Raw genomic sequence first — 27,725 nt, forward strand, 5'->3', positions numbered from 1 at the left:
TCTCCCCCATGTGCTGAGGGTGTGGCACTTGCCATTTCCAAGATCCCTGCGGTTGCCAAAGGGGCCTTTTTGGCTGCGCTGAGAAGAGTCCTAACTGTGAGCCCGTCTTTCACCTGCTTTTCCTGCAAATGTACTCAAGGTATCCACTTTTTTTTGAACTCTCGAGTCCTGTGTGTGTGCAGGTGTACCAACTGAAGGATGGAACAGGTCTGTTGGGGAGGTGATCTCCTTCTCTAGTGGCTTTTGGTTTTGTTTTGGTTGTTGGATTTGTTTGTTTGTATGGATTGGTTTGGTTTGGGGGGATTCTTTTGTTGGACTTTTTTGTGTTCTTGTTTTAATCAACTCCTCCTGGCAGCTCTGGGCAGGGCTCTGGAACCGTGTCTGACACTTGTCTGTGGCACAGTGAAGGCGGCCAAGGGGACCTTCGCTGAGCTGCGTGCAGAGGAATCCACATCAGCCCAGGCTGGGGGTGCTCAGTGGCCAGTCGGTTCTGTTGACTGGAACCTTTCCATGGAGCATGTCCAGGGATGGAATGTTGGGGCTGCCATGGCTGTGCTGTCACAGACAGGGGAACGCTGGGGCTGCCCCAGCTGCGATGTGCCAGAGAGGGGAAAGCTGGGGCTGCCCTGCTCCTGGCCAGCAGGATCCAGCACGGTGATTCTTGCCCTGTACTCAGCACTGTTTGGGCAGCACCTCGAGTGCTGTCTCCAGTTCTGGGCGCCCCGATTTAGGAAGGACGAGGAGGAGCTGAAGTATTTCGCGAGAAGGGCAACAAGGCTGGTGAGGGGTCTGGAACACAAGTCCTGTGAGGAGCGGCTGAGGGATCAGGGGTTATTTATCCTGGAGAAGAGGAGGCTCAGGTGAGACAAGGTGGTGTCAGGGCACAGGTGGGATTTGAGGATCGCTTAGGTCTTTTCCATCCTTGCTGCTTTTGTGATTCTCTGAAACCAGCCCTGGAGCACTTGCAGGATGAGCGCTGGGCCCCCTCTTCAGAAGCTCCAGCAGCCCAGGTCCCTCAGCTTCTCCACACAGTCCCCAGAGCCCATCCTGTCAGTCCTGCAGAGCCTCTCCAGCCCCTCCTCAGTGCCCAGAACAGGGAGCCCCACAGCCAGACACACCAGCCCAGATGTGCCCCCCTGGCCTGTGGTGCCCCTGGCAAGGGAGCAGCACGAGGCACTGCAGGACCCTGCAGACAATTCCTGTGGCACCACTGCAGTTTGGGCGTGGCTGCCAGGCAGCTCTCCCTGTGAGCAATGATGTCTGCAGTGGGACAGGAAACTCACAACTCCCGTGAACAAACTTTCAGAGGCCACGACAAACCTGAGTGGTTTCCCTCCCGTCCCCCAGACCTTGCTGGCCCCAGGGGCTGATGGCGTTTGTGCTCACTGAGGTCCATCTCCCCACACCAGCACCATGCTCTGCCAGCACTGATCTTCCCTCAGCTCTGCACACAGACATTGCTGCTGCAGCTCCAGAGAAGGGAACAAAAGGGGCATCTCTAGAGAAAACTTTCCGGGCAGATCCTGTTATAAATGAGAAACAAAAAGTCTTGATATTTAGCAGAATTTAGGTTGCTTTATTTGATATAGACGGAGCAAGCAGCGCTGGGGAACGTGAGGGGTCAGCGCCCACCCCACGCTCCGTTGAACCTTGGTTTGCAGCTCCTTTCTAGAGTATGGTTTTCCTTGTAGTAATCAATAATTCTTAATTTCTTTTGTTGTCATAATTCTGCCAGGTAAGCAGTGGTGGTTAAAAAAACATCCGTGGGACCGCTGTGTGAAATCTCTGGACAATTTGTCAAGTAACCACCTGGTTTTGGTAGATAAAGAACAGCAGAAGTGGGAAGTCTGGTCTTAGCAGATAGGTTGCAGTTGATTACGCAAAGGCGGGAGATCTGATTTTGCAAAATCTTTCAGGCTCTGGGAAAACCTCATTTTGCAAACTGGTATCAAATACAATTTACTTAGGAAGCACAATATTCATAACAGGGGGATTTAAACAGAATGGTTTTAAAAATGTATTTCCCTTTATCGAGTTCCATGTCTTGTCTAAGTATTCTGGTTTATACAAACTCCAAAACTTTTGCGATTAACACGAATCATTTATCAATTATCACAATTTCCCCACTTCTCTTTTTTTATCCCATTAATTCCTGTTTGGGCTTTAAATTTTGTCAGTACTTCTTGTACTAGATTTAATTCATTTACTGCCATTAATTTCGTTGCCATCTCAGGGTCTCTTGGTATTGTAGCAATTTGCATTCCTTGAACCACTGATTGCATGTGTCAAATGAAACATGGAACAAGACAAGGCATGAACAGTAGTTCTAATAATGCACATGTTAACATAAAACCTAATTTCTTCCACCAAGTTCCCCCAACAGGTTACTTCACCAATTATCATTAAGCATAGAGTTCCAGGTTTGTACAGGTACAGGGGCTATTTGTTTTAATTTTTTTTTTCTGCAATTATAGTAATTATTTCACCGTTATAAATACCATTTTTAAGCAGCATTCATAATTATTAAACTTGCCACACACTCCTTCTTCAGCTAATAGATAGTCCAGGGCTAGTCAATTTTGATATACTGCTGCTCTAGTTTGAGTAAGTTGCTTAGCTATTCCTTTCGTTGCTTGGGCTTAATCCCTCCCCCCTCTGTGGCCATTGTTCAGTTTTTTGCATTTCTCCACAGATCCAGCAGGGGGGTTCAGTTCAGTTCAGCAGTAATTTCTTTCGTTAATTCTGCTAAGAAATTCTTTTCCGAGGTGGGTAAGTCCCGTTTGCTGCTTTGTTGTTTCAATTTCTCGTGCAAGTTAAAACTTTTCTTATGGTTTGTTCTTGTTTCCTTGAGCGTTTTAATTGTGTTCTTTATTCATTCCTCCTTGCAGTGATTTTGCACTCCTCCCTGATCTGAATATCCCCACAGACCTTTTGTGAAGCAGGGGTACGCTTCTCCTACTGGGCAACTTTGGTATGCCAATAGAGCCCACCATTTTTTCCAAATTGGTGGCTACCCAGTAACTTTTTCCTATAACAGTGCACGTTTCTAAGTTGTGCTTATTATAGCAGGCTGAACTGATATGAGTGTGGAGGGCAAGGGTGGATTCTGTGCGTCCGCCGTACCCGATTGTCTGGTAACACTTGGAACAAGCATCAGCACTATTTCCTTTCATCATAAGGAGCAATAGGATGACTCCCAGGACTGTTCTCATCCCTCTGCCTCCCTCAAGGCCTACAGGGTTGCTGCCAGTAGCGGAGGTTTGTTTAATCTTCTTGGCAGCACGGACTATGTCCTGGGGTCTCGCCCTTTGTCTTTCTCTTTTGGTATAATTTCTTAATTTTGTCCCAGCTTTTGGTTTTAACATTCCGGTACGAGGTACAGCAGTAACAGCACGGTATACTCAACCCTTTCCAGCACTTTCTTGCCAGTACCTCCGCTTTGGCTTTCTTTTTTTTTTTCCTTTTCCCCTTGTTCTATTCTCAAATAACTCCCACCATTTATGATCATCAGTTTTGATTTCTCCTCTTGCTGATAGAGTATTAAGTACCTTAACAGTTTCCTTATATTAATTTCTTCTACACTGGATACATAATGCGAGTGGGAGACACCCACCACAGGAATGACCCCGCCACAACTCAGTACAATATGGACACCGTTTTTTGATGAACGGGCTGCAGTCACACCCAGGTTTAGGACAGGTGACTTTCAGTCCTGACTGGGAGACCTTCGAGACGAGTTGATCCGGTATCAACATCCAGTCCTGTGAATTCGCACTTCGAGGTCTCTGAGCTCGGGTGTCGCTGTCCAGCCTACAGTAGGAGGGGTTATGGGACCTTTGACTCTACTCACATGTGTTCACTCCTTTTTGGCTGTCTGTACAGCTGTTTCAGTGGTTAACAGAACTAAATATGGTCCTTCCCATTTTGGATCCAGACTTTCTTCTTTCCACACTTTAATTAACACATGTTGTCCTGGCTTAATCTTACGTATGGCAAATCCTAGATGGATGGTTTGAGCTAAAATTTCCTTCCACTTAATTCTTGCAAGTTTTTGTTGATGGTTATTATGTAACTTTGAAGAGAAGTGTCCTGAACTAAGATCAGATCAAGGTGTACTCCTTTAGGGTAAGACATACCATACAGCATTTCCTGTGGTGAAATTGAAGTTGTTTTCCAAGTTGGCATTCTTTGTATATTAGACAGGGCTAGTGGGAGGCACTTTGTCCATGGCATTTCAGTCTTAATTCTTAATTTTAACAGCTGTTGTTGAAATGTTTGACTGATCCTTTCAACTGTCCCAGAACTCTGAGGGTGCCAGGGTGTATAGTACTCCCAGCTGATGCCTAGGGCCGAGGTCAGGAACTTAAGCACCTTTGATGTAAAGTGCATGCCTGGTCGGAGTCTATTGCTGGGATCAGGACATGCTTTGGTATTATGTGTTCTATGAATATTTTGGCTACCACTTGTAATGTGGCTCTAGCTGCAGGGTGTGCCTCTAGCCAGTGGGTTAATTGGTTTACTATTACTAGTAAATATTTCCACCTTCCTACCACCTTTCCTGTGTTCAAGGGAACATTAACAAATCCAATTAATTCAGTCTCTTGTCCTGCTAATGGCACTTGCCCCAGGGGGTAAAGGGGAGCCTTTGTGTCATTATCTCTGTCCTCTCTGCTGATACCATCTCTCCTGGTATTTCTTTGACTCCAGGGAGTCCTTTGAGCTATAGGAGGAGAGGGAGCAGAGACCCTGGTTGGAGGGGGGGGGGGGGGGGGGGGATGGTGGGGGGTCTCCTGTATTTTCTGTATTATACAGAGGTGGGAGATTATCAAGTGTTCCCAGGTAACTTTTTTTTATCCTCATCCCTTTTTTCCTTTAAAGTATATACCGAGAATGGTTTATGCTGTTCTGTCCACAGAGCAGCACAGTCACACTCCTCTCTGTAAAATGGTTCTTTACAAGCAACATATGTGTTTAATGCTCTACAAATCCAACCCTTAAACGATCCCAACATGGGCCAGTACAGATTATCTCTGCGGATCATTTCTTTGGTCCACTTTACCATACTATATTGAATCAATTTTTCTTTGCTTTTTACTTTGTATAATTCCCTTGTGTCTCAAGGTCTTACTATTACACCCAAAGGGCTGGCTGGTGGTATTTCTGGCAACCTGCTGGGTTTATTTTATTTCTTTGTTTTTCTTTTTACTTTTATGTTTGTGATTATAAGAACTTTGACCCCATTTGTGGGTCGTCTGGACTTGAACCCTTTTACTCTTTCTTTCTCCTATTTTTACCTCAATGGACTGTCTTGAAGTGTTTTGTGCTCCACAGAGTGGAATTTTGCTGAAAGGGTGCATTGATTATTCAGGGGAAATGGCCCAGGGCTTAAAGGGGTCAGGGTGTTCTTCAAGGGATGATCATCTCCTCATGCCACTAGAGGGGATCAGGACACCAGTGTCCCCATTACTCGTAATCCTCAAAGACAAACCCCAGAACGCTCTGGTGCCCTCCGGGGTATGAGAGGGGCCTTGTTCCCACCCCTCTCCCTGCAGGCTCTGCTCACCTAGGCATCCAGAGAGGAAGCCTGGTGCTTCTGCTGCAGAAGGCCTGCCAGCATTTCAGCCACACAGGGCTGGAGAAAAAGGCAGCATTAGAGACACACTGGGGGCACTGGGCTGGACTGGGAGGAAAGAGGAAAGCAGGGAGATCCTTGGAGAAGGGGCCTATGGGAGCAATGGGGTGCAGGAGCTGCTGTGCTCCTGCCCAGAAGCACTGGGGTCCTGGCCAAGAGGCACAGCTGGGGCAGGGGCTGCATGCTGGGTCATCCCGGGAGGTACTGGAGTGGCAGGGATGGAAATGCAGTGGGGCCCTCTGGGCAAGGGGTTCCCTGAGAAAGATCCATGGGCCTGGGGTGTTGTCTAGGACGCCAGTAGGGGTGCACTGGGCTGTGCTGGGACAGACTGGGATAATCTGGGGTGTAGTGGCCATGTAAGGGGACGGTCTGACACTGGCAGATTTCATGGTACCCACCAGAGGTGTCTTCAGGATCTCAAAGTTTTCGAAATCAATCTCCAGAAGGACCAGGAGACATCAGTGAATGCTGTGATGTCCCTGGTGCCAGCATGGGATGGGGGGACCAAACTGCTCCCCAGTTCCCTGAGGGGATGCCCTCTAATCCCAGCACCCCACTCACCTCCCAGAGACCATCTTGGGTTCCTCCCACTCCAGCGCTGTCCCTGCCTGGGACTTGGCCACAGCTCCACAAGGCTCTTGACCCCACAGTGTGACTTCAATGCCCTGGCCCTTGGCCCAGGCCAGCACTGGCTCTGAGTAGGATGTGCCCATCCTAACAGACAAGGGGAAGTGGGCATTTCTCCTCGAGCAGCCACTGGAAGCTAATTGCGCAAACAGAGATGCCCTGTGACGAGGAGGGATGTTGCTCCCATGCCAGCATCTCTGATAAGCCCTGTTTACTCAGGGCCTGAAGCACCAGGAAGAAAGTGGCAATCTCGGGCTTCCTGGAAGGAAAATCCACAGTGAAGTTGTTCCTGAAAGCTGTCCCTGTCTGTGATTCCTCTTTGACATTTCAGAGCATTAGCGAAGGCTTCTGCTTCTCTCTTTCCACAGGGACCCTGTGGATCCATCAGATATGTGTGGTGGGAAGACGTGTGCCCAGATGGGAAAACATTTCAGGCCACTGCCTTGACTGTTTGCTCTGGAACTTGTCCAAGGAGCCACAGTAGCCACGGGGGAAGATTTTCCTCTGGAATGTTGCTGCTCTGTGCCCATGGAGGAGAGAGCAGAGTGTCCCTGTTGGGGATTCTTGACCAGATGGACAAGTGCTGTGGTGTCATTGCTGTGCAGACATCACCTTGGAGAGGAACTCGGGTAGTGTCTGCAGGGTGCTAACCGGCAACTTTGGCTAGGGAGAGGTCCAGGCTTCCTTGGAGATCAGTGCCAGTCAGGGGGATGGCATTGGATGGCCACTGACCATGTGCCAACAGTCTGGGGACAGTGACCTGGACACACACAGAGGTTTCCAGTGTGGGTGCAGTGACCCCCATTTCCAGGGAACCCCGTGGGAATGTCCCTTCATCCCTGGGGGCTGGGTCTCAGCCCTCCAGAAACTGTCCCTACAGTTGTATTTTCCTACACTTGGGCCAGCCTTTCAGGACAAATGAGTTTCCCCTCTCCTACCGACAGTGACTTCAGTATAAGCAATTTGCAAGAGGGTTCTCAGCACAGGAAAGACTCAGACCTCATGAAACTGTTCCAGGGGAGGACACCAAGACACTTGGAGAGCTGGAGCACCTCTGTGACAGAGACAGGCAGAGAGAGCTGGCAGTGTTCAGCCTGGAAAAGAAAAGGCTGCGGGGACACCCCATGACCCTTTCAGATCATCAAGGCACCTCACAGGAAACAACAAACCTGTGTTAATGCCACAGAATGTCAAACAAGAATCAGTGGCATGGGCAGCTCTCAGGAACCATTTCTTGATGGATTTTTGCTTTGTGAAAGCCCAAGATATTTGAATGTCTTCCTGGTTCCTCAGGCCCTGGATGAACAGGGCTTATCAGAGATGCTGGCAGGGGACCAACATCCCTCCCCCTGAATGGGCACCTCAGTTTTCCCAGTTTGATCCCAGTGGCTGCCTGGGGACAAACACCAACTGCCCCATATCCCTCAGGATGGGCACATCCTGCTCTGGGCCATTGCTGGCCTGGGCCCAGGGCCAGGGTATTGCAGAGACACTGAGTGGGGACAAGGGCCCTGGGGAGCTGTGGGCAAGTCCCAGTGAGGGACAGTGCTGCAATGGGAGCCTGGTTGGACATGGGGTCCCTGGAACCTCCTGTGTGTGGCACCTGTGCATAGCAGGACCCAGTGCTCTGGGAGGGCACAATGGCTGCAGGTGTGACAGGATGAGGGTCTGCCCCAGGGCAGGGGATATTCCCACCTGGACTCCACCCTGGGGCTGAAGATGGGACCAGTTTGGGGCATGCAGGGAAAGGGAAATAATGGGGTGGTGTGGATGTGTGAAGTGCCACACCTGAGCCATTCCCCAGCCTTCAGCCTTGTCTGCGGGTGATCATCATTTCCCAGTTCTGCCCAGTGTCTCTAGTGCCTAGAGACCCAAATCACCTGGCTATTTCCTAGGTTTATGACACCGTTGTCCTAGCATGCCCCAGTTTTCTGAGATTCTGGAGTCTTGTTGTCACCAGAAGAGGGGTCAGTCCATCTCCTGTTTCTCCATGGGACAGGAGGGGGAAGAGTGATGATTCTGCACTGACAGGCTGGGTGAGTAGCTGGGGTCAGCTCTGGGATATCTTGAAGAAAAAGCCCTTGGAGAGAAGGGAAACCAAAGATGGGGGAATGTGACTCTGGAGGCTGTTGGAGGATGGATTGGGTTGGAGTGGGGGTGTTCTCCACAGGTGATCCAGCTTCCTTCGGCTCCCTGACCACCCCTCTTGGACCCCAGAGGTGCCTGGGCCCTTGCAGGGGCAGGTGGCCCATGCAGGAAGCTGGAGAGATGATGGGCAAGGGGGTTGGATGTGTGCCACAGGTTGGATGGAATCTGTCCAGGGCTAGGCTTGTGGCCAGGGCTAGGGGCTGGGCCAAGCCAGGCTTTGGCCTGGGAGCTGCTGGGGAGGGAGCAGGGAGGAGTCCTGACAGGCTAAAGGTGCTCCTGCCCTGCGGCAGCCTCAGAAAGAGTAAGGGTTCAAGTCCAGACGACCCACAAACGGGGTCAAAGTTCTTATAATCACAAACATAAAAGTAAAAAGAAAAACAAAGAAATAAAATAAGCCCAGCAGGTTGCCAGAAATACCACCAGCCAGCCCTTTGGGAGTAATAGTAAGACCTTGAGACACAAGGGAATTATACAAAGTAAAAAGCAAAGAAAAATTGATTCAATATAGTATGGTAAAGTGGACCAAAGAAATGATCCGCAGAGATAATCTGTACTGGCCCATGTTGGGATCGTTTAAGGGTTGGATTTGTAGAGCATTAAACACATATGTTGCTTGTAAAGAACCATTTTACAGAGAGGAGTGTGACTGTGCTGCTCTGTGGACAGAACAGCATAAACCATTCTCGGTATATACTTTAAAGGAAAAAAGGGATGAGGATAAAAAAAAGTTACCTGGGAACACTTGATAATCTCCCACCTCTGTATAATACAGAAAATACAGGAGACCCCCCTTCCCCATGCCTCCCCCCCCCCTCCAACCAGGGTCTCTGCTCCCTCTCCTCCTATAGCTCAAAGGACTCCCTGGAGTCAAAGAAATACCAGGAGAGATGGTATCAGCAGAGAGGACAGAGATAATGACACAAAGGCTCCCCTTTACCCCCTGGGGCAAGTGCCATTAGCAGGACAAGAGACTGAATTAATTGGATTTGTTAATGTTCCCTTGAACACAGGAAAGGTGGTAGGAAGGTGGAAATATTTACTAGTAATAGTAAACCAATTAACCCACTGGCTAGAGGCACACCCTGCAGCTAGAGCCACATTACAAGTGGTAGCCAAAATATTCATAGAACACATAATACCAAAGCATGTCCTGGTCCCAGCAATAGACTCCGACCAGGCATGCACTTTACATCAAAGGTGCTTAAGTTCCTGACCTCGGCCCTAGGCATCAGCTGGGAGTACTATACACCCTGGCACCCTCAGAGTTCTGGGACAGTTGAAAGGATCAGTCAAACATTTCAACAACAGCTGTTAAAATTAAGAATTAAGACTGAAATGCCATGGACAAAGTGCCTCCCACTAGCCCTGTCTAATATACAAAGAATGCCAACTTGGAAAACAACTTCAATTTCACCACAGGAAATGCTGTATGGTATGTCTTACCCTAAAGGAGTACACCTTGATCTGATCTTAGTTCAGGACACTTCTCTTCAAAGTTACATAATAACCATCAACAAAAACTTGCAAGAATTAAGTGGAAGGAAATTTTAGCTCAAACCATCCGTCTAGGATTTGCCATACGTAAGATTAAGCCAGGACAACATGTGTTAATTAAAGTGTGGAAAGAAGAAAGTCTGGATCCAAAATGGGAAGGACCATATTTAGTTCTGTTAACCACTGAAACAGCTGTACAGACAGCCAAAAAGGAGTGAACACATGTGAGTAGAGTCAAAGGTCCCATAACCCCTCCTACTGTAGGCTGGACAGCGACACCCGAGCTCAGAGACCTCGAAGTGCGAATTCACAGGACTGGATGTTGACACCGGATCAACTCGTCTCGAAGGTCTCCCAGTCAGGACTGAAAGTCACCTGTCCTAAACCTGGGTGTGACTGCAGCCCGTTCATCAAAAAACGGTGTCCATATTGTACTGAGTTGTGGCGGGGTCATTCCTGTGGTGGGTGTCTCCCACTCGCATTATGTATCCAGTGTAGAAGAAATTAATATAAGGAAACTGTTAAGGTACTTAATACTCTATCAGCAAGAGGAGAAATCAAAACTGATGATCATAAATGGTGGGAGTTATTTGAGAATAGAACAAGGGGAAAAGGAAAAAAAAAAAAAAAAGAAAGCCAAAGCGGAGGTACTGGCAAGAAAGTGCTGGAAAGGGTTGAGTATACCGTGCTGTTACTGCTGTACCTCGTACCGGAATGTTAAAACCAAAAGCTGGGACAAAATTAAGAAATTATACCAAAAGAGAAAGACAAAGGGCGAGACCCCAGGACATAGTCCGTGCTGCCAAGAAGATTAAACAAACCTCCGCTACTGGCAGCAACCCCGTAGGCCTTGAGGGAGGCAGAGGGATGAGAACAGTCCTGGGAGTCATCCTATTGCTCCTTATGATGAAAGGAAATAGTGCTGATGCTTGTTCCAAGTATTACCAGACAATCGGGTACGGCGGACGCACAGAATCCACCCTTGCCCTCCACACACATATCAGTTCAGCCTGCTATAATAAGCACAACTTAGAAACGTGCACTGTTATAGGAAAAAGTTACTGGGTAGCCACCAATTTGGAAAAAATGGTGGGCTCTATTGGCATACCAAAGTTGCCCAGTAGGAGAAGCGTACCCCTGCTTCACAAAAGAAGGTCTGTGGGGATATTCAGATCAGGGAGGAGTGCAAAATCACTGCAAGGAGGAATGAATAAAGAACACAATTAAAACGCTCAAGGAAACAAGAACAAACCATAAGAAAAGTTTTAACTTGCACGAGAAATTGAAACAACAAAGCAGCAAACGGGACTTACCCACCTCGGAAAAGAATTTCTTAGCAGAATTAACGAAAGAAATTACTACTGAACTGAACTGAACCCCCCTGCTGGATCTGTGGAGAAATGCAAAAAACTGAACAATGGCCACAGAGGGGGGAGGGATTAAGCCCAAGCAACGAAAGGAATAGCTAAGCAACTTACTCAAACTAGAGCAGCAGTATATCAAAGTCGACTAGCCCTGGACTATCTATTAGCTGAAGAAGGAGTGTGTGGCAAGTTTAATAATTATGAATGCTGCTTAAAAATGGTATTTATAACGGTGAAATAATTACTATAATTGCAGAAAAAAAAAATTAAAACAAATAGCCCCTGTACCTGTACAAACCTGGAACTCTATGCTTAATGATAATTGGTGAAGTAACCTGTTGGGGGAACTTGGTGGAAGAAATTAGGTTTTATGTTAACATGTGCATTATTAGAACTACTGTTCATGCCTTGTCTTGTTCCATGTTTCATTTGACACATGCAATCAGTGGTTCAAGGAATGCAAATTGCTACAATACCAAGAGACCCTGAGATGGCAACGAAATTAATGGCAGTAAATGAATTAAATCTAGTACAAGAAGTACTGACAAAATTTAAAGCCCAAACAGGAATTAATGGGATAAAAAAAGAGAAGTGGGGAAATTGTGATAATTGATAAATGATTCGTGTTAATCGCAAAAGTTTTGGAGTTTGTATAAACCAGAATACTTAGACAAGACATGGAACTCGATAAAGGGAAATACATTTTTAAAACCATTCTGTTTAAATCCCCCTGTTATGAATATTGTGCTTCCTAAGTAAATTGTATTTGATACCAGTTTGCAAAATGAGGTTTTCCCAGAGCCTGAAAGATTTTGCAAAATCAGATCTCCTGCCTTTGCGTAATCAATTGCAACCTATCTGCTAAGACCAGACTTCCCACTTCTGCTGTTCTTTATCTACCAAAACCAGGTGGTTACTTGACAAATTGTCCGGAGATTTCACACAGCGGTCCCACGGATGTTTTTTTAACCACCACTGCTTACCTGGCAGAATTATGACAACAAAAGAAATTAAGAATTATTGATTACTACAAGGAAAACCATACTCTAGAAAGGAGCTGCAAACCAAGGTTCAACGGAGCGTGGGGTGGGCGCTGACCCCTCACGTTCCCCAGCGCTGCTTGCTCCGTCTATATCAAATAAAGCAACCTAAATTCTGCTAAATATCAAGACTTTTTGTTTCTCATTTATAACAGGATCTGCCCGGAAAGTTTTCTCTAGAGATGCCCCTTTTGTTCCCTTCTCTGGAGCTGCCGCAGCAATGTCTGTGTGCAGAGCTGAGGGAAGATCAGTGCTGGCAGAGCATGGTGCTGGTGTGGGGAGATGGACCTCAGTGAGCACAAACGCCATCAGCCCCTGGGGCCAGCAAGGTCTGGGGGACGGGAGGGAAACCACTCAGGTTTGTCGTGGCCTCTGAAAGTTTGTTCACGGGAGTTGTGAGTTTCCTGTCCCACTGCAGACATCATTGCTCACAGGGAGAGCTGCCTGGCAGCCACGCCCAAACTGCAGTGGTGCCACAGGAATTGTCTGCAGGGTCCTGCAGTGCCTCGTGCTGCTCCCTTGCCAGGGGCACCACAGGCCAGGGGGGCACATCTGGGCTGGTGTGTCTGGCTGTGGGGCTCCCTGTTCTGGGCACTGAGGAGGGGCTGGAGAGGCTCTGCAGGACTGACAGGATGGGCTCTGGGGACTGTGTGGAGAAGCTGAGGGACCTGGGCTGCTGGAGCTTCTGAAGAGGGGGCCCAGCGCTCATCCTGCAACTGCTCCAGGGCTGGTTTCAGAGAATCACAAAAGCAGCAAGGATGGAAAAGACCTAAGCGATCCTCAAATCCCACCTGTGCCCTGACACCACCTTGTCTCACCTGAGCCTCCTCTTCTCCAGGATAAATAACCCCTGATCCCTCAGCCGCTCCTCACAGGACTTGTGTTCCAGACCCCTCACCAGCCTTGTTGCCCTTCTCGCGAAATACTTCAGCTCCTCCTCGTCCTTCCTAAATCGGGGCGCCCAGAACTGGAGACAGCACTCGAGGTGCTGCCCAAACAGTGCTGAGTACAGGGCAAGAATCACCGTGCTGGATCCTGCTGGCCAGGAGCAGGGCAGCCCCAGCTTTCCCCTCTCTGGCACATCGCAGCTGGGGCAGCCCCAGCGTTCCCCTGTCTGTGACAGCACAGCCATGGCAGCCCCAACATTCCATCCCTGGACATGCTCCATGGAAAGGTTCCAGTCAACAGAACCGACTGGCCACTGAGCACCCCCAGCCTGGGCTGATGTGGATTCCTCTGCACGCAGCTCAGCGAAGGTCCCCTTGGCCGCCTTCACTGTGCCACAGACAAGTGTCAGACACGGTTCCAGAGCCCTGCCAAGAGCTGCCAGGAGGAATTGATTAAAACAAGAACACAAAAAAGTCCAACAAAAGAATCCCCCCAAACCAAACCAATCCATACAAACAAACAAATCCAACAACCAAAACAAAACCAAAAGTCACTAGAGAAGGAGATCACCTCCCCAACAGACCTGTTCCATCCTTCAGTTGGTACACCTGCACACACACAGGACCCGAGAGTTCAAAAAAAAGTGGATTCTTTGAGTACATTTGCAGGAAAAGCAGGTGAAAGACAGGCTCACAGTTAGGACTCTTCTCAGCGGAGCCAAAAAGGCCCCTTTGGCAACCGCAGGGATCTTGGAAATGGCAAGTGCCACACCCTCAGCACATGGGGGAGAAAAGGGCTCTGTGGTGCCCACCATGGCATGCAAACCCTGCTCCCTGGGCACTTGACACTTAGGATTCTTACAGAGCAATCCAGTAGGGCCTTCTAGGTATCGAGCCCCAGGCTTTGTGAGCCCAGGCAGAGGCAGGCAGGACGCAAAGCTGGCAGCAAAGGAAGGGGCCAGCGAGGTGGGGCAGCCGGGGGTTGACGACAGCCTGCAGGGACAGAGGCACAGGGCATGGACACCGTAGGACAGCCTGGGCTGCAGAGGGCACAGGGATGGGCAGCAGCTGAAAGGCCCTGCCAGAGCCACCTCCTGAAGCACTTTGGCCATGGCTGCTGGCCCTGGGCCCTTGGCCAGCAGGGGACAAGTGAGCCTTGCTGTGCTGAGGTTTGCTCAGCATCAGAGACACCTTTCCCTTGTTTGTCTGCACCTGTCTTCGCTTCCACCAGTGTTCTGCTCTAACTGGAACCTGGGGACACTTTCTCCGATGTGTCCCTCAGTGGCACCCATTACAGCTTCTAGAATCTTTGGACATTAAATATCACTTTGAGTTCTTGACAAGATTTTTGAGCACACTCTCAGGGACTGAGTCTGATATAAACAACATCAAAGCCCTGAGAGGGTCATTAAAGTCATTCAGCTGTGTCTGTGCTGCTGAGCTGGGCTGGGCTGGGCTCCTGGCTCAGAGGGTGATCCTGCCAATCAAGAAGATCTACAAAATGACTTTTCTACTGAGGAGCAGCTCCCGTGTGCAGCCCAGCAGGGCTGGGGCACTGCCTGCGGCCACCCCGGCTACAGCACAGGGGCACAGAGAGCTTCAATCTGTCAGGGCTGGGAAGATGCTCAGAGGTGACTGGGGCGGAATCACTCCCAGCCTTTGACACAGGAAGCCTCTGGCTGCAGGACAATGCAGCTGCAGCTCCTGGAGTCATCTCCTAAAGCTGGAACATTTCACGGACGATGCATTCTCTAAGTACAACTCAGAGTATCTCTGGTACAGAGGATGACAAGCTGGGAGCTTGTCACGATCTGCCAGTACAGGCGGGGATCATGATGGTTCGTTTTGATCTCGAGGTACAAAAGACACAGCAGGGGACAACAGTATGCTTCAGAATACTCACAGCAGAGCACTTTTATTTGGTGCTAAGCACACAGTTATGTGCTATAGATGGCAGAGTTTTTAAGGAAACAAAGTCAAGAGATAGAGAGAAAGAGGGGAAAAGAGGGGAAGGGAAATAGCTACCAAGGGATGAGACACCATCCTTGTGGTCATAGACGGGTGTGCTCGGGGCCTTCTGCCAATGGACGGGTCTTCCCTCTGTGGGGAGATCTCAAGGGGCTTCTTCAAGGAGTCACCTTCTTAAAGTCTTTCCTCAAAGCGAATGGCTTCTGGCCATGAGGTAGGGATGTTTACGGACCACTGTGTGTCCAGAGAAGCAGGCACCCACATGTCTGGGCTGGCACTTATGAGGGCACAGCACAGCACGGCACAGTGCACCTGTGACAGCCACCTGCCACGCGTCTACCTCGGCCGGGTCAGAGCTCCTGCTCAAAGCCGACCAGGTCAGGAGCACGTGGGGTACACGGGCATCTTCTTGCGACGGTCATGAGGAAAATGAGGGAAACTTTGGACCGTCTCTTACACCACCCCGTGACTCACAATCTTTGTCGAGAGAGCTCCTTTGTAGTGTTGTTGCTGCGGTGTCTTCAGTTGCGAAGTGTAGAAGAATGGCTTAGAGAGAAAGGCCATATTCCCATGCGAGAACTAGCTGACAGGGCTTTGGGAAAATACTGACACAGTGGGTATTTTGAAGGACAGCTTTTCCTTGAGCAATAGATATGGAACCACTATTGCAATAACAGGATACTTCCGTTAAGATAGTATGCAGAACCTCCGCAGCTAAAGGATCACAAGAATGAGGAACTGGGTGGGACTGACCTTTGCTGCGGTAGCCAGTGATGAGCTTGCTTTTGCACTATGTAAGAGCTTAATTATTGATGATATAAATGTAACTAAGAGCATGCAATAAATTGTGACTTGCTGATCATTCACACTGAGTGCTGCATTTCTCCCGCCAACTCCGACAGCAAAGTCTTCAGGACTCATCCAGGTTGGTAGCATATTCCGAAAAACAGGGACAGAAAGTCAGCCAAAGAAAAAAGTAGGAAAGGGAAAGGGAAAGGGAAAGGGAAAGGGAAAGGGAAAGGGAAAGGGAAAGGGAAAGGGAAAGAACAAGTTCAATCTTTCAAAGTAATTTCAATTTAAGTAAGTATTTTCAATTTAAAACACAAGTAAAATTATTAATCAGTAATTTCAATTTGAAACACTAATTTAAGTAATTTCAATTTAAAACACAAGTAAAATAATTATTCAGTAAATGGAACACAATTTAAAATAATGAATAAGCAATTTCAGTACAAAACACAAGTAAGATAATTAAAAAACAAGTCCATACCAGTACATCATTTCAACACAATTTAAAATAATTAAGAAGTATTTTAAGTAGATAATGAATAAAATAAAATAATTTCTAGTTAATTGGAGTTTGAAAACACAAGTCGTCAATATAACATTTTAAATACTCATGTGTTTTTCATCTTGCATCAATAACCTTAGGGACGTCAACAGTGACTGACTTGTGTATATTCATTATGGATGTCAAGTGTGTTAACTGCTTCATCATTCTCCAACTCATGTTGTACAGGATTGCTGATATAAGCAAAACCAATCAAAACCAAAATCAAAAGGACAGTGATGGGATGACACAATTTCTTCAGGACACCTGTGGCAGTAGGTGACCACCCAAAGAGGGTATCCCACCACTTGAGTTCAGCATCTTTCTTTACTCTTTCCAAAACATGATGTAGTTCCTTTACATGGTGATGAAGAGTTATCAGAGTTTTGGTCTGTTTTTCTTAATCCTTTCCAAAATTTCAATTAAATCCTGGGGAAGCAGCAATTGCTTTACCAGAGCGAGGTTCATTCCAACGGGAGTAGGCAATAAATGGTGGATTCATGTGTAATTGGACTGCAAAAGGTGGCAAGACGTAACTGGGACTACATAAGGAAATCACATCCTACAATTCTAGTAAAGTTACAAATGCAAACATTCGAATGATTTTTAGTATGCACTACCAAATTTTCTATGATAACAGGTTGCCAGCAGTTCTTAAGCATACACAACCATTGCCTATATAAATCAGCACCGTTTCAGGAATCTCGCTTGGACGTATTTCAAAGTTACAAACATTTGGCTCTGTGTCCAAACAAATATCTTGAGCTCTAATTGCGTTACTTTCACAGATAAACCCTTGTTGTTCCCGGACAGTACAAGTTTCCAAATTCACAGTTTCCCACTTCTCACCAATTTGACGGGCCCATTCTCTATGCTTAAAAGGATAGAGAATAGCTCCATCACGATTCAGCCCGAATGCAATGATGGCGAATATGGAATGCACTGAAGCATTATGTATCATCAGCACAAAGGCTCTGGCTGTGTTTGTGCTGGGGTCATAGCTAAAATGTACCAAGTTCCACCAGGATTGGAATTCTCCTTCAAAGTCAGTGGCACTATCCCAAATTCTTTGCCGAATTTCAGTAGGAAAAGTGCCTTCCTCGCCTTCTCTGATAATTGAGGCAGCAACAAACCGCACCCACAGCTGTGCCTGGATACAGCTGAGACCTAAAGAGATGTTATTTTGTGCAGCACCGAGTTCATCAGTTATCGGTTTGCGGTCATTTGCATTTACCTTTTCCCAATTTGCCAAAATGTTTGATAGGAACCATTGTTGGGTTCCCAAAGCTGTCAAAGATGACTGCAGTGGTTGCTGTAATTTGGTGACGTCTCCAGACGTAGTAGCCAATTTATTCCTCAGTACTTCTGAATCAATGCTACTGAAAATTCCCAATCCTGCTCCCACAACGCCGATTATGTCTCTTGTCATTCGTTTGTTAAAAGGGTTCAGGATAAGCGGTGGTGGAGTAGCAGGTGTCACAATAGTCACATCAAATTCCCCCCAGTATTTTGTATTGTTTTTACCACACATGATTTTATGGGAAAACTGTACGGCAATGAAATGGAGCCAACAATTCTGATTTTAAATTTTACAAAGTACAACACGGCCGTGAGGTCTTGTGCCATAACTGTGTACAAGTTTGATGAGGGATTCAGCAATGAATTTATGTGTTATTGTAACCATGAAGCTTTGTCATTTCAATCTTGTTGGTTTAGTTCAAGTAAAATTATACCAACAGTCAGGAAGTATCAGCAGTGTTATCATGGGTTATCTGGTTCTTCATGTCCCTCGGTGCTCTTCTGTGAAAAGTAAACGCAACAGAGTCTGCCATGAAGAGGCAGGAAATTAAAATGATGAAACTATCTAGCATGTGTGAAGCTACCCACCGCATGGCAAAATTCTCTTACCTTGCGATAGTTCAAATTTCTTGCCACCTCTCTCTTTTGCCATACTGGAATTCGGTTAACTTCCCAATCATTTTGCTGCCAAAAAGGAAGCCACTCTGTACATCCCTGAAACACAGCATAAGAGTCAGTGTAGATGCAAACAAGAGAGGTATTGTGTACCTCACACTGGAAAACACTCCAGGCAGCCATCAGTTCCCCAACGTGAGCACTGCCTTCTCCCTCAGTAATGATTCATTCATCAGAAGTGTGGAGGGCTACTGCTCTGTGTTTCCACACCTTTCCCTCTGGTTTGGCAGAAGCATCAGTGAACCAAGAATTTGCTGATTGTTCAGAGGAGAAAGGAGGGGCTACTTTAATTGCCGAGGCAGCTTTGTCTTGGCTGCTCCCCAAGCTCTCAGTTTCTTGTATAGCCCAATGTTTTATAGCAACTTCTGTTATTGAGAAGATGTTACAATAATGTTCAATCTGGGCATACCACTTCCTAGCTGAGGATCTATGGGCCACCGCGTCAGGCAGGGGAGCCCCAGTAGTGACCACTACGATCACTTTGAAAGGGCCTCTTAATGTAATTGGTTGTTGCCCTACAATTTTCTCCACTTCTATGAGAGCTAAGCTAACCGCAAACAGTCATTTAACCCAGATAGCGTATCTTTATTCAGCATCTTGAAAGCCACGGAAATACAAACAAATAACAGGCCTTGTAGGACCATCAGGGCCTTGTTGCCATATGTGAACCGACAACCCCGAGATGGGGAATCCCCACTCTACCTGGAAAGGGTCTGTGTGGTGAACAGGGCCCAGGGCTTGATGAGCTGTTGCTTCAAAAATCAGCACTTGCAGTGCTTCCTCCTGAGAAAGAGTCCAATCCCATTTCACCCCTTCCCTCAGCAAGTCATAAAGAGGCCTGGCAATTATTGAAAAATCTGGAATGTGTTTTCTCCAGAACACTAATAATGTCCACATTTTATGGCTGTTGGCAGGACAACGCGAAGGTGAACCTGGTGTCTGCTGAGAAGGGGTTGTATAGGGAGAAAAGGGAATGGGGCCCAGAGTCGGTGGAACCATTTTTGGCACATTGCTCTGCTTCTTTCAGTGAGTCCAGATGTTCTAAAGTTTTAGTGTGTTCCTCTCTTAGAGCACTTTCTAACAACTGTTTCTCATTTTGCAACAAAGAGCACTCATGTTTTCAACAAAGATACTTGTTCCTTTCTTCATTTAGTTGTTCTGGCAAAATTTGAACTCATTTTTGTAGAGAATTTATAATTGTAGTCTCCTCATTTGTTTGCTTGAAGTGATTTTCTAGAGCTGCCCTAAGACAGGCTCCCAAAACAGAACAGAGTACAGTTTTATTTTTGTACAGTTTGAATTTTGACTCCCTTTGCAGAGAACATATTCCATCAATCACATTTTCTAAATTATACCAATTATTTGGTGCCCACTCTTCTCCTCCCTGAGAGGGTCTGGCACTATATGTAGCTAATAGAGCAAAAAATGCAGCTTTATTTGTTGCACTGCAATTTTCACTCATTTTATGAAGGGGCAAGTATAAACCACTGCAGGGAGGTATATCACTTAAGTTACACACACGCGCACACACACACACACACACACACACACAACTTTTCTCTGTGTTCCCTTTCACTTCCCTGTGTGGGTGAAGAGACCGAAGCTGCTTGGGAGGCACTAGCTTCAGTACAAATCTCTGGTTGTCTCTTTGCTACACCAAGCAGTCAAAAAAACCACAATAAAAACCAACAAAAACAGTCCCGTCTTCCACACCAAGAGATCCTAGAGTGAAATTCTACAGACAGAGCCCTCAAACAAGTGTGGGGGTGCTCTCCACCTAGGCCTGTGCAGTTTGCAGGAAATCTGAACTTGCCCCCCTTGCTTTCTGGACAAGCTCACTCCTTTTGAGGTGACCAGCTAGGTGCGGCTGGAGCAAGATGTCCTTCCCCTATTACAGACTACACACAACCTTGCAGCCCTTCTGTCTGTCATAATCCAGTCCGTGATGCCAATTTAATGTCACGATCTGCCAATCCAGGCGGGGATCGTGATGCTTTGTTTTGATCTTGAGGTGCAAGACACAGAGCAGGGGGACAGCAGTATGCTTCAATATAGCACTTTATTTGATGCTAACAATTCAGTTGTGCGACAGAGAGGAGAGTTTAAGGAAACAAAAGGGGAAAAGAGGGGAAGGGAAATAGCTACCAAGGGATGGGACGGAGTCCTCGTGGTCTTCGGCCAATAGACGTGTCTTCCTTACGTGGGGAGATCTCAAGAGGCTTCTCCAAAGAGTCACCGTTTTACAGTCTTTTCTCAAAGTGAGCGATGTCTGGCCAAGAGGTGGGGAGATTTATGGACCGTTGTGTGCTCACAGAAGCAGGTGCCAATCTGGCTGGGCTAGTGTGGCCTCGAAGAGCAGTGCACCGTGACGGCACAGCACAGCACAGCTGCAAACAGTTATTTGGTAAACCTCTACCTCGGCCAGGCCAGAACTGTTCAAAGGCAACCAGGCCAGAAAACTCCTGTCTGGACCGAGTGGGGTTCACCGGGGTCTTCTTGTGATGGTCGTGAGGCAAATGAGGGAAACTTCGGACCGTCTCTTCCAGATGACAGGAGATGAATTCCCAGAAGTGGCTGTAACGGCCATCTATGGGGTTGGGAGCACTTTGGAGTCTGGGGATGCTTTTGGGGTGTGCCAATTGGGTGCTGCGGGGGCACTTAGAGATCCTGGGAGGTCTGGGGGACACATACGTGACATGTGGTGGGTGGACACTGGGGTTCTGTGAAGCCCAGGGCATGACGGGCGTTGTTGTCCCAGCTCCAACGGGGCTCAACTGGGCCGTGGGGCATGACGGGAGCCACAGGCAAAAACAGAAAAGATGGCGCCGACACCAGGCACCGCCCCCAAAGTGCCAAGACCCAGCACAGATTGGTTGTGTGCAGTGATGGGCGGGAGTCTTGGCAAATGGGAGGCACCAGAGGCAGGAGCCCACTCCATCCCCAGTACAGCCCCGTACAAACCCAGTGCCCCTCCAGGTCATCCCAGTACACCCCAGTCCCACCCAATACACCTGGCTTAGTTCCCAGTCCATTCCAGTTCCTCCCCGTATTATCCACAGTAGGCGTCAGTGTCCCCCAGCCATCCCCACAGTGCGCCCTGTGTCCCTAGTTTGTCCCAGTACTTCCAAGTATCAATCCCAGTATGTCCCAGTAGTTTTCAGTGCAACCCCACAGTCCATCCCAGTCCACCCAGATTCCCCCTCAGTATTCCCCATGTTCCCACGTTGACCCACTCCTCCCCAGTATCACTCCCAGTATGTCCCAGCGTTTCCCACAGTGCTCCCAGTGTTCCCCAGTATGTCCCAGTTCTCCCAAATGTTTCCAAGGAAACCTGAACTTCTCACGGTTGCCGTGGCACACAAACCCAGCCGTGGGATCAGTGCAGTGTCCATGGCCCTGTACAGCCCCTGGCAGTGGCCCAGTGCAGGATGCAATGATGATCCACCCGCAGAGCTGGCCCAGGGCAGCTCTGCAGTGCTTTTGGTGGCACCTTGGGCAGGCACACTCCTGAGGACTATGTCTGTTTGCAGTGGAGAAAATTAGGAGTTTTAGATTGTTTAAAAAAATTAAAAAGGGAAAACATTTCTTTGCCTGAGCGCAGCCAGTTCTCCAAGCAAAGCAGGTTCCAGATGAGGGAGGACAGACGGGATGGGGCTGGGCAAAGTGGAGCAAGGTTGTCCACACTGGGTCAGACCTCAAGGAACAGCTTCTCTGAGCAGGCCAGACCTGCCGAGGAGAGACCCTGGATCAATATCAACCACACAATGCTCTAATCACCTCTGCTCTAAAATCAGCAGTAGTAAAATCCACCCTTTAAAACTCCAATGGATATTTCTCCATAACTGCAGCAGAAAACCTTCCTCATGAACTGCACCAGACCAGAGGGAAATCAAGGCAGAGCCGTGGTTTGTCAGGACTTGCTTGATCCCAGTGAGCCCCGTGGTGCTTTTGGTGCTGAGACCTTGAACCTCAGGGCCTAGGAGGAGATTGCACAAACCCTTTGAGGAGTCCAATTCAGAAGAACCTTTCAGCTGCTGCCCATGCCTGTGCCTTGGGCTGGCCCAGACTCCTTCTGGGGGATGTGTTGCACCTCAGCCCTGCTCTGGGAGAGAAATTCCTTCTCCTTGTTTCCAGTCTGGGCCTCCACAGCTGCCCTTGGTATTAATTGTTTCTTTCTCTGGATATTCTCTGTCAAAAGAGCCATCATCTCTGAAACTGCCCATCAATCCCTCCCAGGGCTCTCCTCTGCTGTCCTCAGTCTCCAGCCCACTGAGCACAGAACTCCTTTCTCCACTCCTTTGACCACTATCAAATGGTCATGTGCTTGAGGCCATGGGCACCTGGACAAGAAGGACAGTTCTTTTCCATAGAAAGGAACGTAGGGAGCCCCAGTGTTTCAAAGGCAGGGAAGAGTCGGCCCTCAGGAAGCCAAGGTAACCTACATAGTCCTGGCAGCTTTTGTCTGGGAGCTATCCTTGTATATATCCAGAATTTCAGAGGCAGTATCCCAATCTTGGCCGTCAAGGACTGTGCTTGAACGATGTTTTATTCTCCATGGAAAGAAAAGGCTCAGGGGCTGCCCCCGGGGTGCGCGGGGCTTGGCACAGGGCTGAGAAGGCAACGGAAAAACGGAAAAACGGCCATGGGGACAAACGGCCCCAGGGCTTCAGTTGCAGTTGCAGCAGCAGCAGCAGCAGCGGCAGCAGCGGCAGCAGCAGCGAATCAAGCGACTTTGTCGACCCTCTGGATCTCCTCTCCCTCTCCCGCAGTCCCACAGCCTCTCTCAGTCTCCGTTTCCCGGTGTCTCCCTCCTCTCCCAGTCTCCCTCTCCCCGTTCCGAGCCGGCTCATGCCCCCAGCCCGCCCTCGGCCCCGAGCGGGGCTTCCCCGTCCCCGTCCCCGTCCCCGTCCCCGTCCCCGGCCGTCCTGCCGCGGTCTCTCCTCCGCCCGGCTCTGGCTGTACTGGCAGTGGCGCTGCTGGGCGGGGATCAGTGCCTGGTGCGGCATCGCCTCCCTTTGGCTCCGCCTGCCCCGGCCCCGGCCCCGGCCCCGGCCCCGGCCCCGGCCCCGGCCCCGGCCCCGGCCGCAGCCCCAGCCCCAACGTGGATCCCAGTCCCGGTCCCGGTCCCGGCGCCAGCTGCTCCCGGAGCCCGCAGAGCGCACACAGGGCGCGGCCGCTCCCGCCGCCTCCGTTGGGGCTTCCCCGGCCCGAGCTCCGCCGCTCGGCAGCGCGGCCGCTGGCCCCGAGCCGCCGCTGTCGCGTTCCAAAGAGCGAACGCCAGGGGCTGCCCGGCCCGGGACGGCTGAGGGGCGCTCGGGGCCCGTGTCTGGCCCCGGGCCGAGCGCTGACAGCCGCGTCTCGCCGGCAGGGAAGGTGGAGCACGGCATTAAGGAGCGCTACCAGCTCGGTTCGCTGCTGGGGCGCGGCGGCTTCGGCAGCGTCTGGGCGGCGACGCGGCTCTCGGACGGCGCCCCGGTGAGTGGAGGGGCCGGCGGCGGGCGGAGGAGGAGGGGAAGAGCAGGAGGAGGAGGAGGAGGAGGAGGAGGGGTCGGGGAGGGATGGGGCTCGGCAGGGCGGGCGGCGAGCTAAGCCCTCTGCTCCCCTTGGCTTGCAGGTGGCCATCAAAAGGGTGCCACGGAACCGCGTCCGACACTGGGGTGAGCTGGTGAGTGAGCGGGGGTCAGCGGGAGAAGCCGGGGCGTGCTGGGTGGGCATGAGCCGAGGCCCAGCAGGGTGGACAGTGCGTGTGGGGCCAGCAGAGCATCCCGGGCTGGGTGAGGGCTTCCCGAGCCCTGGCACGGCATCAGCCCCGCTGACGGCATCGTGGTCCTCCTGCAGCCCGACAGCACCAGAGCACCAATGGAGATCGTGCTCCTGGACAAGGTGTCCACTGGCTTCCCTGGTGTTGTCCAGCTGCTGGAGTGGCTTGAGCTCCCCAGCGAGATCCTGATGGTGCTGGAGCGCCCGGAGCGGTGTCAGGACCTCCGTCATTTCATTCGGGCACGGGGGTTCCTGTCCGAGGAGGTGGCGCGGCAGCTGTTCCGCCAGGTGCTGGAGGCCGTGCAGCACTGCACCAGCTGCGGAGTCCTGCACAGGGACGTCAAACCAGAGAACATCCTCGTTGACCTGGCCAGCGGGCAGGCAAAACTGATTGATTTTGGCTGTGGCACCTACCTGCAGGACACAGCCTACACTCACTTTGCAGGTGAGCCCACACAGCGCCGTCTTCCCGCTCCCAGCATCTCCTGGCCCAACAGCTCAGGGCCCAGCCTGGCTGTGGGAGCGTGGACTCTCCTTTTTGCTGCCAGTCATGGCACTGAGTCTTCAGCTGAGTTGCTTTCCACTGGGGGCGGCTGGGGGGACAGCTTCCAGCCCTGCTGGCAGCCTTTGCCAGCCGCTGTGCCCAGGACTGGGGCTGGGGCAGCCAGCCTGACAAAAACACCCATGGGTGGGGGTAGTAGGGGAGCAGGGGAGGGGCAGAACCTGCGCACCCGCTGTTTTGGTGTGCAGGTGAGAAAGGGCTTGCACTACTGTGCTCACCTTGTTTGCCTTGGCCTCATAATTGTTTTTTGGGGCAATGCAGGCAGGGAGGATGGAGACATGGATTTCCCCACCACTGAGTGGGTTTTTCCTTGTCATGCTCAGGCCTTGCTAGGGCTTCTGCTGCCCTCTTGCAGCACCAGTGGCTCCTTTTCCAAGCCCAAGTTTGTACACAAGTCCCAGGTGCTGGCCAGAGGCAAGGGGTCACACCATGTGCCATTGGTGCAGCCCTAGCATGGCCAAGGATTCTGGGGCCAGGCTCTGGGAGCAGCAGCATTCCCCTGATGAACTCCATCTCTGTCCCATAGGAACACGGTCCTACAGCCCCCCGGAATGGACCCGCTTTGGCTGGTACTATGGCAAGCCAGCTACCATCTGGTCCCTGGGCATCCTGCTGCACCAGATGGTCTGTGGGAAGCACCCTTTCAGGAGGGGCCGGAACATCAGCTGGAACCATCAGCTCTCACTGCCACAACGGCTCTCTCAAGGTGAATCCTCATCTCTGGGCACGGGGGGAATGGGAGGCAGTGCTGGGAGACAGCAGTGGGCTCGTGAGCATCCCGCTCTGGCAGCTGCTGAGCACGTGGCACAGGTCCTGCTCTCCTGCTCTCCTCCAAAACAAAGAACTGATGGGAGGCTTTAGGCCCAGCTCTGAGCACACGCAGCATGGCTTGGGCATGGGAATAATGGGGCAAAGCAGACTGCAGCCTCCTCCAAGTGACCGGTGGTTTCTGCTTTCTCTCTCCAGACTGCCAAGATCTGATCAAAAGGTGTTTATCCATGCTCGACATAGAAAGGCCCTCATTAGAAGACCTGCTTTGTGACCCTTGGATGCAGCAAATTCACCTGACGTAGAAGAAGGGAGAGAGCCACAGGCGCACTTTGATGCAGGGCTCTGGTAAGTTCCAGCTCCACACAGGCCTTGGCAATCAGAAGCAAAGAAGCCCAGACTTTTTTGTCCTGCCTGTGCCACTGCACCCAGGTCATCAGATGGGAACACCCAGCCCTTGGGCTGGAGCTGAGCTGCTCTCTGCCCAGCACTGGTGGCCACCATCTGAGCTGGTTTGGCTTGTCCTGGTTCACTGACAGCTGGGGCCCTGGGCAGAACACTGAGAGCCTGGTCTCCCCGCCAGGGAAGGAGAAGGAGCCCCTGGAGAAGCTGTAGCAGGTGGGGCTGCTGCTGCTGGGGACAGCGAGGATGACATCAAGGATGACAACCTCTTCCTCCACCTGGCCACTGGCAAGCTGAAGATGACAGACTTGGATTCTGGCACCTTCTTCAAAGCCAGGCTCCACACAGCAAATTTACAGATGAGTCCAGACCCAGGGGGATGCTCCCAGATTTGGGCATTGCACAGCCTGCCCAGGAAACAAAGGTTCCCCCTTTGCTGGGGAGGATAAAATTGATTCTTCTGTCGTCTGCCAAGCTGCCTTTTGGCAGGACTGGGGGATGGGCTGGGGTGGGTACGAAATGGGAGTTGGCTCCTGGCCCTGCCAACAGCCCCCAGCACCCACCGTGCCCCAGCTGGGGCTGGGGCAGCCAGCTTGACACAAACAAAGCCCCGTGGTGGGAGCAGAGGTGGGGCTCCAGAATTGTGCTTGGCTGCTTTGCTTTGCAGGCAAGGAAGGGCTTGGGCTGCTCCACTGCCCTTGCTTGCTTTGGGATCACCATAACTTTTGCGGCAGCGCAGGGGGAAAGGGAGAAAGCACGGGCTGCTCCCAGCCATGGGTTGGGCCTTCCTCAAGCCCTTGATAGAGATAAGATTTTTTACCATTTCTCTTTTCCCCCCCTTTGCACTGTAACCTATTTTCATTATTTTGTTGTTTGTTTCTCTAAAGGAAGTGTTCCAGGTGGGGTCCAGTGTGGATCAGGAGGTGCTTGGGACCAGCTGCGGTGTGGACGGGCCGTGTGCTTGGAGAAGGCTGAGGACATCGTTTGGGACCAGCTTTTCTGCCCGCAGCGATGGCATGAGGTGAGTCCCCGTCTTCTTTGCATGGTGGGATAAGAGCTTTTGGGAAATGGCAGCAAACACCGGAGCATCCTGCTGTGGCAGCTGCTGAGGAGGAGGATGTGCCATGGCTGGCTGCAGGCTGGGCACATGTCCTGCCCTCCTGCTCTGCTGCCCAATGAGGGGCAGCAATGATGGGCAGCTTTGGGCACTGCTCTGGGCATGGCCAGCGTGGCCTGGACACCGTGGGAGCTGGGACAAGGGTGAGCCTTCAGGAGCCTTCAGCTGACGGGCAATTTCTGGTTTCTCTCCTTGCAGCCGGGCCCTGTGGATGCTGAGGCTGCTCTGGGCTCTGCCAGGGCTCTGCTGCAGCTCAGCACCGGGCCCGAATCAGCCAAAGGAGAAATGGTGTGACCTGCAGCAGAGACTTGCTTGAGCATTTTGGCAACGCAGCTCAAGTTTGCAGAGTGTACACCTCCAAGGGAAAACAAAGTAAACTTGTTCAATACCTTCTGAAATGAAATCAATCTGGAACGACCCCAAATGACATTTTCAGCTTGCACAAGCTGTAGCTCAGCCCTCCTCTGAACAGTTCTCTCCCCCACCTGCCTTTTACTTCACAACTGCTCCCTCCTTTCCCCCAGTGAGTTCCCAGCCCATCACAGTGTCCATCATGTTGTTGCCTTCCTTGATGCCCCTCACCACGAGGAACACTGATCCCCAGGCTTAGGATCTCATGCTGTCACTGGCTGAAGAGCAGCAATGTCTCAGA

The 27,725-nt window shown here is 50.4% G+C and overlaps 1 protein-coding gene across 1 annotated transcript; it reads left to right on the forward strand.

The window, feature by feature from the left end:
• Positions 1-21,200: 21,200 nt before the first annotated feature.
• Positions 21,201-27,670, forward strand: LOC134055576 (serine/threonine-protein kinase pim-2-like). The gene is made up of 8 exons (XM_062511981.1): positions 21,201-21,268; positions 23,027-23,939; positions 24,079-24,129; positions 24,303-24,669; positions 25,313-25,492; positions 25,753-25,850; positions 26,844-26,977; positions 27,598-27,670. The coding sequence occupies exons 1-8, from the start codon at positions 21,201-21,203 to the stop codon at positions 27,668-27,670; spliced, it is 1,884 nt and encodes a 627-aa protein (XP_062367965.1).
• The last annotated feature ends 55 nt before the right edge of the window (positions 27,671-27,725 follow it).

The sequence above is a fragment of the Cinclus cinclus genome, chromosome 33 (assembly GCF_963662255.1).
Source record: "Cinclus cinclus chromosome 33, bCinCin1.1, whole genome shotgun sequence".
In the NCBI taxonomy this organism is placed as follows: Eukaryota; Metazoa; Chordata; class Aves; order Passeriformes; family Cinclidae; genus Cinclus; species Cinclus cinclus.